The sequence below is a fragment of the Dermacentor andersoni genome, chromosome 3 (assembly GCF_023375885.2).
Source record: "Dermacentor andersoni chromosome 3, qqDerAnde1_hic_scaffold, whole genome shotgun sequence".
NCBI classification, from domain to species: domain Eukaryota; kingdom Metazoa; phylum Arthropoda; class Arachnida; order Ixodida; family Ixodidae; genus Dermacentor; species Dermacentor andersoni.
Window position 1 is genome coordinate 36,861,660 of NC_092816.1, and position 15,344 is coordinate 36,877,003.

General features: G+C 46.7%; 1 protein-coding gene across 1 annotated transcript; it reads left to right on the forward strand.

Moving 5' to 3' along the window:
* The first annotated feature begins 630 nt into the window (after window positions 1-630).
* Window positions 631-10,093, forward strand: LOC129381652 (neprilysin-1-like). The gene is made up of 3 exons (XM_055064683.2): window positions 631-905; window positions 3,266-3,385; window positions 7,896-10,093. Exons 1-3 carry the CDS (start codon window positions 816-818, stop codon window positions 9,963-9,965), a joined length of 2,280 nt encoding a protein of 759 aa, XP_054920658.2. The 5' UTR covers window positions 631-815; the 3' UTR covers window positions 9,966-10,093.
* The last annotated feature ends 5,251 nt before the right edge of the window (window positions 10,094-15,344 follow it).

Genomic DNA, 15,344 nt, shown 5'->3' on the forward strand with positions numbered 1-15,344 from the left:
AAAGCGACGCGGTTGACGTCAGCGCCGCTCCTGCTTCGTTCCTGCCGACGATGGGATGCGCAAAGGGAGTTAAGGCAGAGCCGGCCCATTGTTAAGAGAGAGAGTCGCCACCAGCCGCCCCGTCGGTCTGGTGCGCTCTTCAGCACCGCTACTTGTAAGCTATTAGAGAGTTTTAGTTTAGGGACGCAAAGGCGTACGCAAGAACTAGGGACGCCGGTACTGCGCATGCGCTGACCCCTACGTCTGGGGCTGCGCATGCGATTGCGTCCCCTAAACTAAAACGCTCTATTACCTGCTATATGTACAGATTCTATAAAGCTTTTCGTCTTCTCCTCTTCCGCCTCAAGAGTCCATCTCTCGTCTGCTACCCCGAGTCGCAATAATGAGTACGTCATTGCAACCGGGAGACTCTCCTGTTAGAACACATGTTCCTCGTTATTAACACTGAATCGCGTTATTTTCGTTATGTAGCATCTTCGCCAAAATTGGTATGACCACTATTCAAGAAAACGACCGAAACATAATTTATAATCACTATTAATTAAATATAGATAGTCCAAATCTAAAAATTAACAGGAGGCAAGAAATTCATGTTTCCATTGAGAATCATGGCCAATCCCCGCCCCCTCCCCTCGTGGATACGCGCCAAATTTCTGAACGAAGAAGCAGAAGAAGAGAGCGCGAGCTCGCGAGACAAGGGTTCGGGAGCCTGCCAGCCGTCTCAACGAGCGTCACCGAGAACGCGCACGTCGACTCCGGCAGCCATAGCCACCTCGTTCCTGCACCTGCCTTCTGCGTCGCCGTACAGGTCCGCCATGGCCGCCAGGGCTGCACTGGCTCTACAGAGGCGGAAGCGCTCAGAGGCTCACAAGTCATCATCCACGTCCAGCACGTCATCGAAACGAGTGAGTGCGGGCAAGCGTCCTCGTGAAAATCAATTCTGCAGCCTTCAGGACAGCTTTGTCACGTTTATAGGGTTTCGTCTACATAATTCTATACGCTGCCTACAGGCAAAAGTCGTCAGTGCGCAAACATTGGTCTTTTGAGGTCCACAGTCAATCTGTAGACACTAATAAATGGGCAACACGTGCAAACTCCACAGGCTGCACAGACTGTCACTTCAGCAAGAAACGTCTGTAGAGTTTGTTTTTTTTTTTTATGTGGCCGTGGCACGTTCCTTGACGCGCGTTAGCGAAGAAAAGTGTTGACCCACATTAGCCAGGAAAGCGAAATTTATATACAGCTTGTGAATGGCTGGTCTGGAGGATTTAACACTGCGACGAACAATGGCAGGTCAGCTCGGGAGCTGTGAAGTATGACTCGCATTAAGCCCGTTTAAATTCTGATGCGAAGTGAATCTCTGCGATGGGTGGCATTGCGTCGCTACAGCGAGAGGTGTTGGTTGACGTGCTGGCGACTTCGAGCGACCGCAGCTCTTTCCAGTAGCCAGCGCACGCTCATGCCGACACGCCCCATAGTCTCCGACATTTGCGTGCGACTCGGAGGCCACGCACGCCCATAGGCGGGCACGTCAGCAAGCATGTCGAATCGTGGTTGTGGAGTGTAGGCGAGCGGACGGTGATCCTCCTCATAACGGCCCAGCGAATCGATGTCAGATCAGAAGCCATGTCGACAAGCGTTAGTCTTGGTAGACTACAACGCGAGGGTCGACCATATGCAGGGTTTATTGTAGCTGCACGAAATTGTTTGATTGCCTACGGCAGATAGTGCAATTGTGACCCTTCATCTAAACTACTCCATGAGGCGGCCATTACTTCTACGAGAAATCGAGTCTTAAATTGAACAATTAACGTAATTACACTAAGTCCTTTACGGCACGTACTTAAAACCTACGAATTATGGCCGCTGAGTTCGCAAGGCGTATCCACTTGGAACGAATTCTCTAGGCAGCACCGGTCTCGAGATATTAGTTTTCTAAATGTCCGTCGAACTGCATTGGTGTTCCAGTTAATTTTGTACTTCAATGCATAACACAGCGGTTTCTTAAAGAATGTAAATGGAACGCCAATGCATTTCGACGGACACTTTGAAAGTAGATTTTATGAGGGAAACGAAACCTTTGTCGGCGCGTTGGGCCTTTGTCAGGTCTTTTTGAGAAAACATGACCCAGTTTTCTCTGGTCCGCGGGGTGGCTTCGTCGATTGGGTTTCGTGATAAAGCGTCCTCAAGCTGGCTTTGTGCCCCAGCACGGTGACGCACGTCGTATGTGTAGTCCTGGGGCCGAACGATCCACAGGGAAAACTTGTGTTTGAGGTACTGCTTTTGGAACAACCATGCAATCGCGGAATTATAAATTACCGATATATACAGGGTGTTCCAGCTAACTTTAGCCGGAGTTTAAAAATATGCCAATGCCATGTAGCTGGACAGAACCACGGTAATGTTCTTTGCCGTCACTTGGAGATACTCTGGTTATTTTTTTCATATATACTTTTATATACTCATATTTACTTTTCATATAGATTTTTTTTTTCATTTCATATACTCGGAGCATCTCCAAGCGACGGCATACATTAACCTGGTTATGTCCAGCTACGTGGCATTCGCTACTCTTAAGCTCCTGCTAAAGTTAGCTGCGACACCCTGTATATATATGAAAGGGAAGGCCGGACCCCGGCCGAAGCATTAGTAAAGTCGTGTTATTTTTCCTACGCGCTTACGGTCGGAACTTATAGAAAAAAGTACTATTGCATATATTTCATAAGAGTTTGTATTATCAGAGTGCTGAAAACACATGAACAGTGTGTTAAGGCAACATTGTTTCGTATTAAGTTTTAGAAGTGTGTATGTTGTGCATGCAACATGTACAGTCGTCGTCAGTATGAAAGGTAACACCTAAATATTCTTTTAGACTCTCCGTAGGGCCTAAACACACGTGCTCGTCATAAAAGCGTTCAGTGAGACTAAAGCTTCATCAAGAAAACTTATTTTCATGTATAAATAATCCCAGATTTGAACCCATGCATTACTTGTTATAGTCGTTTTAAGAAACATAGTCCTTTCCGTTTCACTTTGATGACGACTGTGCATGTCCGTGTGTCTACTGGTATCCACGACAGACAGGCAGCCCCACGAAAAAAAGACAAGTACAGCGTATATAAAGCACATGACGTTGTGTTAAAGCGTCTTCCTTGCAGCTGTCATTGTTGGCTCATATATATGTACTTGTTGGCTTAAACGCGAGGAGTGAAAGCAGAATGCGAATTTTTTCATCGCATTTTTCTTTTTCTTTACATGTGTTTAGAAAAGCCAGAAATCGAAGGATGGAAGGCCAGGAACGAAGAAAATGGAACTCCAGGAAAATGGGGCTAACCCGATCGCGAAGGGTACGGAAACCGCTGCAAGCCCTACAACGATAGCAGCGGTGAGTCGCGCGCATCAAATATATCGTAATATCAGCACCGACTTCTCAGCTGATCTTAAGGCGCGGTTCTCAATTAAAGCTCACGAAATTTAAATATAACGATGATATCCGGTGGCCGAAGCTTCAAGCAACGAAAAATTACGAAACAGACACCCCAAGCCATGCGCAGATGCGTGAAAGAACAGACAGCGCGTCGTCTGGAGCATCGTCTGCAACGAGGCTTCCATGCCTACCATGCCATGCCATAGTGTTCGAATACTCACCGTGAACGCTAAAGCGAAGCGGACAGCCGTCATCTTAAATTGTGTTCTAATAGGTGATGTTCAAAACCCGACGCCTATGACGCATTTGTGTCCCAATATTTCCACCGCATGCAACCAACAACAGCATAAACTTTAAGATCAGTATATGTTTTTTCAGCAGGTGCCGCTAGTTCGGCGTAAACTTACAATAGAGTGAGAACACTAACTCTATGCTGGGCGAAAAAAGTGACAACCGCTAGGGCGCCGCCATGTTGCAACGACTCATTTTGCAACACTAGAAAGCCTTCAAACTGTTATGCAAGAACAAGCATTCACAAGTAGCACGTACGTATAGGTATCGGGTAAAGTTCATGCCATATATTTTTCAGCAAGATCGGATGGGTATTTATAAAATATGTATGTAAAACTCACGGTGCGTGAAAGCATGCGTCTGCATGTGCCGGAACCAGATGGTGCCACTATAGTGAGTGAGGATCAGGATCACGTTGATTGCGCGTCTGGCCTTAATCGCGCCATCATCGTCTGCGCCTGCACGGAGTGGCAACGCATGGCGGCGCCTTTGCGGTTACCGATTTCAATACATGGGCCCCATAGGAAGCTTTTCCTCCAAGAGTTGGTGATATTGACTCCATGGAATTTAGACAGCATCTATCCCGGCAAACTGGCAAACAAGACAGCATCGCGAAAACATCGTAGTCAAATACGATCCAGGATACTCTGCTGTCAAAACAAGATGGCGGCTGAGCAGCCTGCTTGGTAGCCTGGAACCTAAATGTTGCCTGCTATATTGTGTTCGTCTTAGGTTATCTTACGAAACGTTTTAGAGCATAGCGATATTAACTTTCATTACTTTATTAGGTCTTAGCGAGGTGACATAATTTCGCAGGGATGTGTTCCAAATGCTTTCCATTAATTAGACTCAATAGTGTCTACTTGACAGTCGAAGCAGACTGGTTCCAATGCTGGCCCGGATTATATTACATCTTGCGTAACTGCAGACAAAGCGTGATTCACCACTGGCAAGACGGACGCGTACGCGAATTATATGGAGGGCGCCACCTCTCGTTGGTCTGTTTCATACATAGGGTCGTACATTTACGGGCTGTACTAAATTCTTTCATTCTGGAGGTAAAAACTGGGTGTTATACTTAAAGAGAAAGACGGGGGATATATAGCGATCTTTCTCTGCCTGGCAGCCAGAAGCAAGCGAAATGAATCGCGGGTACCATGCCACGACTAATACAGCCTCTCCCAGGTCAAGTGAGGAACTCATGCAAATCCTTGCTGGCAGGCATTACTTATATTTTCAAAGGAAACCCCATAAACAAGAAACAATAAATAGGCGCATGCTTGGAAACGCCTTCTTTATTTTATCTGCACATTACTTAACACAGGAAGAATGCGTCGGAATGCATACAGGCACGCTTTCCAAGACGTGGGCTGCTTTAGGTTGTCTTACAAGCCCTTGTTGACGTAGGTTATCAGATGCATTTTGAGCATTCCTGCGGTTATCCAAGACTTACCTCGCCTTTGATCCTTGCCTGTTGTCCAGTTTTGCAGCATCGCGCCATACGCTTTTCCAACAAAATTAATGGCATACCAATGAACATGGTTAAATAAACACACTCCTAATTTTACATACACCGTTTTCAACGCGGAGAAATGGCCACGCTGCCTTCGCCCCCTGCCGCATTACCGCTATTTGCATGAATGGGACGTGCACGAAATGCGATGCGATGAGCCATTGTCGTATTCACATAAGCGCTGCTACTGAATAGCAACCGAGTCAGTCTGGAAGGATAAAGCGTTATATATAAAAAAAAAAACTCCGTTCTTAATTTCTAAACAACACGTTGATTATTAGAAGAAAAAAATGAAGGCCAATGTTTCAGTCTCTTAATTTCGCGCCTTATCCCCATGCCGGTAGATAACTGTGACGTCACGAATTTCTAAGTATTTCTTTGCATTTAGACCGCGTCGGTTCAGAAAAATTTCCTGAAACTCGTCATGTTCAACATTTAGTTTCTTTAGAACACAATGTACCCTATCTTACCCACAACACAATAGGCCTTTAAAGGACGCTGTTAAAATAAATGACGTCACAGCGAGCAGCTGGTACGAGAACTTCAAGGCGGCGTTAGGGTGGCTAGAAGTTAGGGGGGCCTTGTAGCCACCCTAGCGCCATCGCCACCAGTATTCTGCCATTGCGCTTCTTCTGGCTTACTAAGCGTCTTATCGTGTTAGGTATGGTGTTTTCGATATCGTACCATGATAACTGGCTGATAGAGAAGAAATCAGTTTTATATTTAATGTCCCTTTGTAGCTCAGCATCCCTCTTATAGAATTTGTCGAGGGATCAAATACACGATTAATAACTTCACTGCCATTGCCAAAGATGCTGCAAACTAATTCTAGAACGCTACGCACTGTCAAGTAAAATGATTGTATTAACTTCTAGCGTATAACCAAAATTTGCTATGAGGCCTGGTGAGAGGCCCCTTAAGGCGGCTAATTTTCCCGTACGTTGACATAGATATACCTTTGTGTCACTGGTTTTAAGATGAAATTCCAATTTTTTTTTGGAGATAGCAGTATAAGTATTGAGGCAAAGGTAATACTTCAGTTAGATACATAAGAACTTTCATTTTCCAATAAGCCTAGCATTCACATTAGCAGAACAATAGCTACACTTTTGAGCTACTCCAGCAGACTCCAGCTGGCATGAGTGTCAGAGGTCAAGCGCTGACTTTGTCTCAGTCGGGCACTATACGAGGTGCGAAAAAAAAAAACGAGACTGGTCCAATAAATTATTGTACTTACAGAATCGGTTCTCTGAGACATTATCACCTTTAAAGTAGTCCCCTTCAGCATTCACACACTTCTGCATTCGGTGCTGCCATTGCTGGTAACAGTTCTGAAATGAGGTACTTGGAAGGCCCTTCAGGAGATTCTCCTTTCTTGCCTGAACCTCTTCAACTGAGGTAAAATGGGTTCCCTTTAAGGAAGATTTAACTTTAGGAAATAAAAAAAAAGTCGCATGGAGCCAATTCAGGTGAATAAGGAGGATGCCCCATCACAGTAATGTTTTTTGCTGGTCAGAAACTGCTTGACAGATAGGGCCGTGTGAGCGGTGCATTCTCCCGGTGCAACAACCATCCATCGCTCCACAAATGTGACCTTTTTTTTTCAAATGTTTTCACTAAGACTTTTTAGTACTTCGATGTAGTAGTGTTGATTAACAGTCTGACCACTGGGATCCCACTCAATCATCCCAATTCCATTAATGTCGAAGAAAACAATTAACATTGCCTTGAATTTTGATTTTGACATGCGTGCTTTAATTCTTGGGATTCTGGGGACTTGGACTGCATTGACTGGTGCTTACTTTCTAGGTCATAGGTAAAAATCCATGTCTCATCATATGTTGCAACAGATTCCAACAAATTTGGCTCGTTTGCAATGTGTTCTAACATGTCCACACACAAGTCCTTACGGCACTGTTGTTGGTCATCGGACAGAACTTTTGGAACAACCTTCGCACGAATCTTCCGCATGTGTAATTTGTCCGTTAAAATGCGTTGAACAGCTTCCCTATCCAAGTTAACCAACCCCGCCACTGCACGAACACTTAACCTTCGGTCACCACGGTTCACATCACGAACTTGGGCAATGTTTTGGTCTGTAATCGCTGACCTTGGGCGCCCAGCACGTTGATCTTCCACACTGTCCCTTCCCCCTGAAAACCGTTTACACCATTCAAACACATGTGCACGAGACAAAGTTTCATCTCCATAATCCTCAGGTAACATTTGAAATGTTTCCGTGGCTGATTTCTTAAGTTTCACAAGAAGCTTGATGTTGATTCGCAGTTCGGTTTTTACATCAGACATTTTTCCAGCAGAATGCAGTTGCACATGTTCACTCAATGACGCAGCACTCCCAACTGGCGTGATCGGTTCCGTCGAAACTGGCCGCATGAATAGAGGAGGTGTGTGGGACGATGTCAGTAAAACAGTTGTTGCCAACTCCACTCTTTTTTCAAGCTACACACTTAGTCTCGTTTCCTTTGTGTCACACCTCGTATATACTTTTCGGAGCGTGGAAGGCAGCTACACTCCAGTTATGTGTGCGGAGTTTGCACTGAATTCTTAGGTAGCCTTATAAGATAGTTTGTTTCTGTGTATCTATGCGGCGACCAGCCTATAAAACAAGGTCACCTCTATTTCTTTATTTCATTCTTTCTTTAGACTAGCCACATGACGACCCGTCACCAACATTCAAATGCGAAGAAGATGGTCACCATTGCAATAGTGCTGTTCCTCACCAGTGGAGCCCTGCTGATGATCATGATATGGTCCAAGCCACATGCCACCATAGTGTTCTGCAACACTCCCGATTGCCTTAGGCATGCCACTGAGCTCAAGGAGGCCATGAACACTAGCGTCGACCCCTGCAACGACTTCTACAAGTTCACGTGTGGCTCCTGGAAGCCGAAACGGGGAGAGCGTTCGATGGTCGCGCGAGTCTTCGCCGACTCGACCCAAATCGCCATGGAAGAGATGGAAGGCCCGAGCGAGAAGGCCGTGGTGCCAAAGGCGATGGACTATTTCAAGAGCTGCATCCAGCTACGCAATTTGACGCCGACCGATGTAGAACTCTACATGAACTTCAAGCAGGGCCTAGGTTTCTTGTGGCCGGAGAAAAAACAATCGGCCATCGACGCGCTGCTCCCATTGCTGAACCTTACTATCACCTGGAACATCAACTTCCTCTTTCGACTGGAGGCCTTGCCTGCATACAAGCGGAGGCCGCAGACGCTATACATTACGCGTGGCATACTGAGCCCCAGATTTTTGGATCCCAGATGGACACCAGTTACGTTTGCCGAAGTCGTCAGATGGCACTGCGGTGAACTCGGGGTCGAACCGCCGTCCGACTCGAGCATCCAGGAACTGAAGAGCACCGTGGAGGACATCATAAATGCCGTGCTCAAACTTCCACCGGGTGCCACGACTGACACGCAGATTATGATGAAGGAGATTGAGCAGCTGATGCCCAAATGGGGGTACGACTGGCTCAACAGCCTGAACAAACTGTACAGTCCCCAGTTCACGTGGACACCGGACAGCCCAGTTGCTCTGGAAGATGAAGCAATACTGCAGAGCATGTACACCCTGCTTGAGAACTACAAGAAAAAGAGGCAGACGCTCATGGAAGGCTTATCGTTCGTGTTCCTCCGAACGTCCCTGTGGTTGGCCGCAGGAAAACCAGAGATGCGTTACAGCGCCGACCCCAAAGTTGCCAGGCGCATATGGAAGCTGACCTGCATCAGGTACACCACCGGCAACTTCGGTTTGCTGATTGCGGCCAGCCACATTTATACGCGCTACAGCAGCAGTGTGCGCGGCAAACTCGCACGTTTCCACCGGAGCATTCAGACGACGATCAAGCAGCAGCTGGAAGACGCCGAGTGGATAGACGCCACCATCAAGAGTAAGGCGACCGTCAAAATTGACGCAATGACTCTGGACACGATGCCAGAGGAGAACTTCTTCTCTGATGTCGATCTGGCTCGGTTATACCGAGACTTTCCAAGTATCGGCGCCTCGTTCTTGGAAAATTACATCAAAGTCGCGGAAGCCTACCGGCTTCTCATCGGCCACGACAACTTCATCAGCATCTACTCCAAGAGGCTCGGGGACGGCTCGCCAGGTCGATACGACTACTACTACAACATCGCCTACATATCTCTGGGTGCCATGGAGCCTCCCATACTCTACCTGAGTGGCACAACAGCCATGATGTATGGCAGCTTCGGCACGCTCATCGCAGAGTGCATCGTGCGTTCGTTCGACAAGCGTGGCGTCTTCGTCACGGGCCAAGGCAAGAGAGAGCTTTGGTGGGACTCCCCGGCTTATACGCAACGAGTCGGCTGCGACTTGTTACCTGACCGCAAGTCTGGAGGCAGTGGCACAACCTCTGATGCGAACACGCTGCCAGCTGGTAGCCGCGACCCACGGGAGGTTCATTTCGCGGCCTTGTTCCCCCTGGCACCGGCACTTACCACATCGTTCATTGCGCACCGCAGGGCTAGCATAAAACACGGCAGGTACGTCCAACACCGCCTGCACGGTCTCGACGACTACACCGATGACCAGGTCTTCTTCCTGACCTACTGCCTTACGACTTGTGCCACAAACAACACCGGTGAGACCTGCAATGTGCCCCTACGACAGATGCAGAGATTCGCTAGTGCGTTCCGGTGCAGCCCCGGTTCACCGATGAACCCAGAGAAGAAGTGCACTTTTTTCTCGTGATTGTGAAAGCACGTTTACTTTTCATAGTATTCATTTCCTTGGTTCACTGCATTGCTTTTTTTCTAGAATGTCGATTTTATGATACTAATGAATGACGCAGCATAGGTGATGTGCTGTCAATAATTTGAGTTTTATCCTGTCACGAAAAAAATTGGCGGCACACAGCAATGCCGGCAATTTGTATTGAACAATCGGTTGCCTAGATTGGCGCACGGTGTACCCTCACGTACACTTCGCAATTCTCAGCTTTTGATGGTGAGCATGGAGCCAGCTATTCACGCAATATTGCCTTACATGACCAGCTGCTTCACAGACCTTGCAAAGCTACGTTTCCCGAAATAGGGGGGCTGTGTGCAGCTGTGCACGTTTCTGAAAGCAGTGCAGATGGCGTCAGAGACTTTGGCCACCTCGATGCCTTGCATCCTACCTTAATGACATGCGTAATTAAGATATCGTTTTAACAAACTGCGAAGATGACTGGCACTAGCAGTGGACTTCTGCATGTTTCACCGTTGTATATTATCTTGATTTCGTGCGTAAATGCGCTGCACAGTTACTCCTTGATAAAGAATCTAAATAGCGGAGCAGCACAGCTGGCTGAGAAGTGGGCGCCTGTCTGTGTATCTAGCTTTTTATACAGGGTGTCCAAACTATAATGCACAAAGATTTAAAAATATGCAAATGCCACATAGCTGGACAGAACCAAGGTAATGTTGCTTGCTGTTGCTTGCAGATACTCAGACTACCTCTTGCTTTCTGCCTAATCAGATAATTATACTTATTTCACCAACTTCTTAAATTAATGAAAAATGTCAATGTGAAAATTGTAGAGCAAGATGAAAAAATGCCAGCAGATCCTATGCCATGTGGGAATGGATGTTATGTGAAGCACTGTGCGGGGAGCCTATGAAGTTAACAAAACAACCATGAGGGCACCAAGACGTAGGTGGCTGTTTCATGACAGGCATGTCATGAGATTCATGTCATATCATTAATGACATATCATTTTTTGTCATACACTTTTGGCATACTATACCAATTATGGTACATACCAAGTTGATCAAATGACCATGAGAGTACCAAGACGTAGGTGTCTGTTTTATGACCTACATGACAGGCATGTCATGAGATTGTTGTCATGACCTATCAATTATGTTCATCATACACTCCTGTCATGCTATGGCAACTTTGCTTCATACCAAGTTAGTGAAACGACCATGAGAGCAACAAGACGTAGTTGGTTAGATAAATATACTGTCAAAGAGGCAAATGTTGCCAAGAAATGCTTTCAATTTAAAAATCCCAATACAGCTTTCTGTTGCTCAATATGTGCTACATAAAAGTGTTTTTCCAAGAAAGAAAGAAGCCCATGAATACATGCAAAGTGCCTCGAGTGGCCAGTAACACGGCCATTTTGTGTGTTTTGTTAACACGTAATACCTACTTAATTTGACTTCTGTTAATTCAGAAAATTGGATAATTCAGACTAGTCCTCTTGTCCTGACAGGTGTATGCATTTAATAGCACCAAACGCTCATTCATTTGGACATATTTGGCCGTACACCGTTTAATTCGGACAACCCTCAGAGCATGAGCAGCGTCCAGTGCCTCAAATGCGCGACTTAAAAACAGCAAAAGCAGTGCTAGCGTCCAACCTAAATGAAACAGTGGCGCCTGCATGGCCAGCCATTAATGGAAAACGACAGGAATGCCCGAACGCTTCATGTTTATTTGTCTTTATAGCCTGTATGCTTGTGTTTGCCACTGTGCATGACACCGTGATCCGTGATTGCGTCAAAACTGACCGCAATCCTGTGTACTGCATTTGCGCCTAACAGCAGTTTCAAGTTAGTGCACGTTGGCCGTGCACCTTCAAAACTGTGTAGTCAGCATTCGGAATTGTAGCATTGATAGTGACCACAGCTTTGTCTGCAGTGGACACGCAAAGCAGTACTAGTTTTGTTTGGGCTCGGTGTGGGTTGCCTGCATGCCTTCGTAATTGCATGGTCACCACCTGACCATGATTACATTGAAAGCGACCACGGTTTCATCCGCAGTGGTTGCACGGGTTGCAGTTAACAGTCGTTTTGCTTTTACTTAGTGTAATGTGTAAGCAATACAGCAGCATGCACGCTGCCATCAAATCTGCCGGCTACATCGTGATAGACAATTGTTTGTTGCTGACCAGCTCACTGGCTAAGAATATAATCTGGACGTGGACGTGGTAGCGAAAAGCATATCTTGGATGAAGGCGAGGCGAGGGTCTTGCGTTGTCGAAAGAAGCCACAAAGCCTTCTCCGCTTCGCCCTCTAATCAGTCACGAGATGACGAGCATTGCAGTTTTCACACTGCAGCAGTCACTTCAGCACTTTTTCACACTGCATTTGCGCAAACTACCCAGAAACAGGATTTACTTATTCATTTGATTAACACAATCATGTTGGTGTAGTAAGCATTTGTTTTATTCTCTTGGTACCTTCGATAATTTGACATTCGGTTAATTTGTACTTTTTCGGGGTCCTATGAAGTCAGAATTAACGAGGTTCTGCTTGACTGGTCCATTGTAATCATTGCATTTTTAAATAAAGTAAATATAATCGTGGCCGGTTATCTTCTGTAACATGCACAAGTCTGGTGATAGCTTCCTAGTGCAGTCAAACGTCGTTAAACTGTAGTTGGCTGGAGCTCTGAAAAAGTGCGCACTAAATGGAGTACTGCTTAACTGAAATAGCATGAGATCGCCCACTTATCTGTCAAAAACAGATATCTGGGAGAGTGCGGTGAAAGGGCAAAAACATGAAGTTTTTATTCACTTCGCATGACAAAATACTATTTTCGTTTCATGCCGCCACAGCCTAGCAGCGACAACAGCGGCCTCAAACCTACTGAAGCTGCGAGCCAGCTTTTCAGCCAGCCCCCTCTTCTGGGCAAACACTCGCATGGCAGATTCCTCATTGGCATAGCATATTCTCAGTGCACGGGTGTGGCAGCGCTGCAGAAGTTGCGGGGCATCTTTTTCATTGTGGGGTGCTGTTCTCGTCCCGACAATTGCATTCATGAGGCTGACGTAACGTGCAGCTTCTGCCACTGTCGGGCCTGAATCCGCCTCTTTCACGGCACGACGGCACATGCGCCCTGCCCTAGCGGATTAGTCTCAAATCATTTTGGAAGGGACATGCGCGCGCAGCCGCGCGGCCAGATATCGGGGGAAAGTACCCCGAAAAATTAAAAAAAAAAAAGCCTCTTGGACGCGCGCTGTTGCAAACGCTCGTGCCATGTACCGCGTTAAAACTCTACTGGTAACTAGACGTCGGTGCGGTGCCGAAAACGTGCGTAAGACTGCAACTCCACTTTGAAACAGAAAAGGGCCAGGGCTTCATCCGGACTGCACCGTGAACCACGTAGTTGCCGCCTTGCATTGACGGCTGTCAAATTAATCGATAAACCCCTGCGTTACACTTGGGCGACACTTCAAAAACACGTTGCTGGCGCCTTCTTCTTGCAGCGTTGGCCCACTGTTGCTGGTAGTGGCAGCGCGTGCCTGACTTCATGTACTGTTTTAAGGCGTGGTAACAGTTGGTGTATGCGAGACCGACAAGACGCTGACGCCGACGATTGGCCGACTATTCAGCACTGTGTCACTGAGACCATTTGATCGTAATAGGCCGACAACGACGCAACTGACGGGTACGAGTTGTCGTATAGTGTGACGGGCTTTTATGTTGACAGCACCGACATAATCAGCGTGACGACCATGATAGCTTGATCGAACTCTACGTGATCAGCCGTCGAACTGACAACGCGATAGCTGCAGCTCATTCACTTGTAAATACAATTATTCGCGCTCAAAATGCGTCGACATGCCTTCGAAGTTGAAATGCACGAGCTTCAGTCCTCTCAAGCCATGCACGTGAAGTTTGAGCCAATGTTGATCCTGTTTAGTGAAGTTTGGGTTAGGCCTGACCCCGTCGAGTTCGTGCACTCGCTACCGATGGAGCTGAACTTAAAAAATAAGCAGTCAGGACGAAGGAAACCGCTGTTATACTTCAGTTGTGGCCCTATAGCGATTTCTCTCATCACTTCGCACGGCACGTACACAATAAGTGGCGACACAGCGCTGTGCCAACATCTTGTACTTTGGCTGCCGGTTGCATTCCCGTAGATGGTGGGTCTGTGTGTGTTGTTATGCTGACATTTCTTAATTCCAAAGAAGCATTGTTTACCTCTGCGTCAAACAGGAAGGGAGAGACAGTACATTCGATACAGCAGCATAAACTCGCTCAGTTGCAAACGGTGTCAGCGATGGCATCCGCCTTTGCGCGAGAGAACTACACGGCATATAAGTGGGGACGTATGCCGAGCACAGTTGTCTCTAATAACACTTTATAGCGCGCGCAAACTGTAAGTATGATGAAGTTAAACAAAAGCGTGAAACAGTAGTAGCAGCCCGTAATATATATGTGTCTGCATCACAGTTGCACTTGTTTAAGGGACTCGGCCGCTCATACTGACCCGTCTGTATGTTTTGCTACGTTTTGAGATTATTTCACATCAGCGATGCGCCGTTTCTACAATTACCGAAGCTTATAGCGATCTGAAGCTGTAAAGGTAAACAAATGCACCGCTTTGGGAAATCCCATGTGGAAGGCTGCGCTCGAAGGTTTCTTGAATATGCGAAATGTTTAGTGAATGTGTAAAAGGAATACAAAAAGCGATGTGCAATTGCAGACATCAGCGACAACGAACTCAAGGCAGCCGCGTCGGCAGACGGAACACAGTGTGCCTGTATCGGCCGCGCTATTACCACAACAGCGCACTCTGGCCTGTTCACCTACTATATTCGATGGGTGAACTTCATGCTGCCCCGGAGAAACCATTAATAATTAATCGCGATACATGAACCGCACAACCGACGTACACTCAACATGGGCGCAGGTACACAAATCAACCAGCGAAATCCCCGATGCCCTTCCAAAACGTTTCCAGCGGCGTGCGTCAGAGGGCAGCACAGGAACATGAAAGAGGCGGATCGCCTGTGCTGTCATTTTCCGTGTCGTCCTCATCACTACTGTACGATCACAGCTGTTTACATGAAGAGTCACAAAACTAAGAACAAGAGACACTTGTATGGTCACTTTTGCGTCAAGTACCTTATTTACTTGAACCTAGGCCGGCCCAGATTCTAAGCTGACCCCTAGATGGCCGAAGCCAGAAAATATAAAAGATCTTACATCTTACCTCGAATGTAGGCCGAACAAGAAAGTGAGGACAGTGTTCACAAAATGAAAACATAATCTATTTAATATAAACGTGCCGAGCTCACTCTACGTTATCATTGCTGTTTAGCCTTGTCGCTATAGCCCAGACCACACGCAGCCT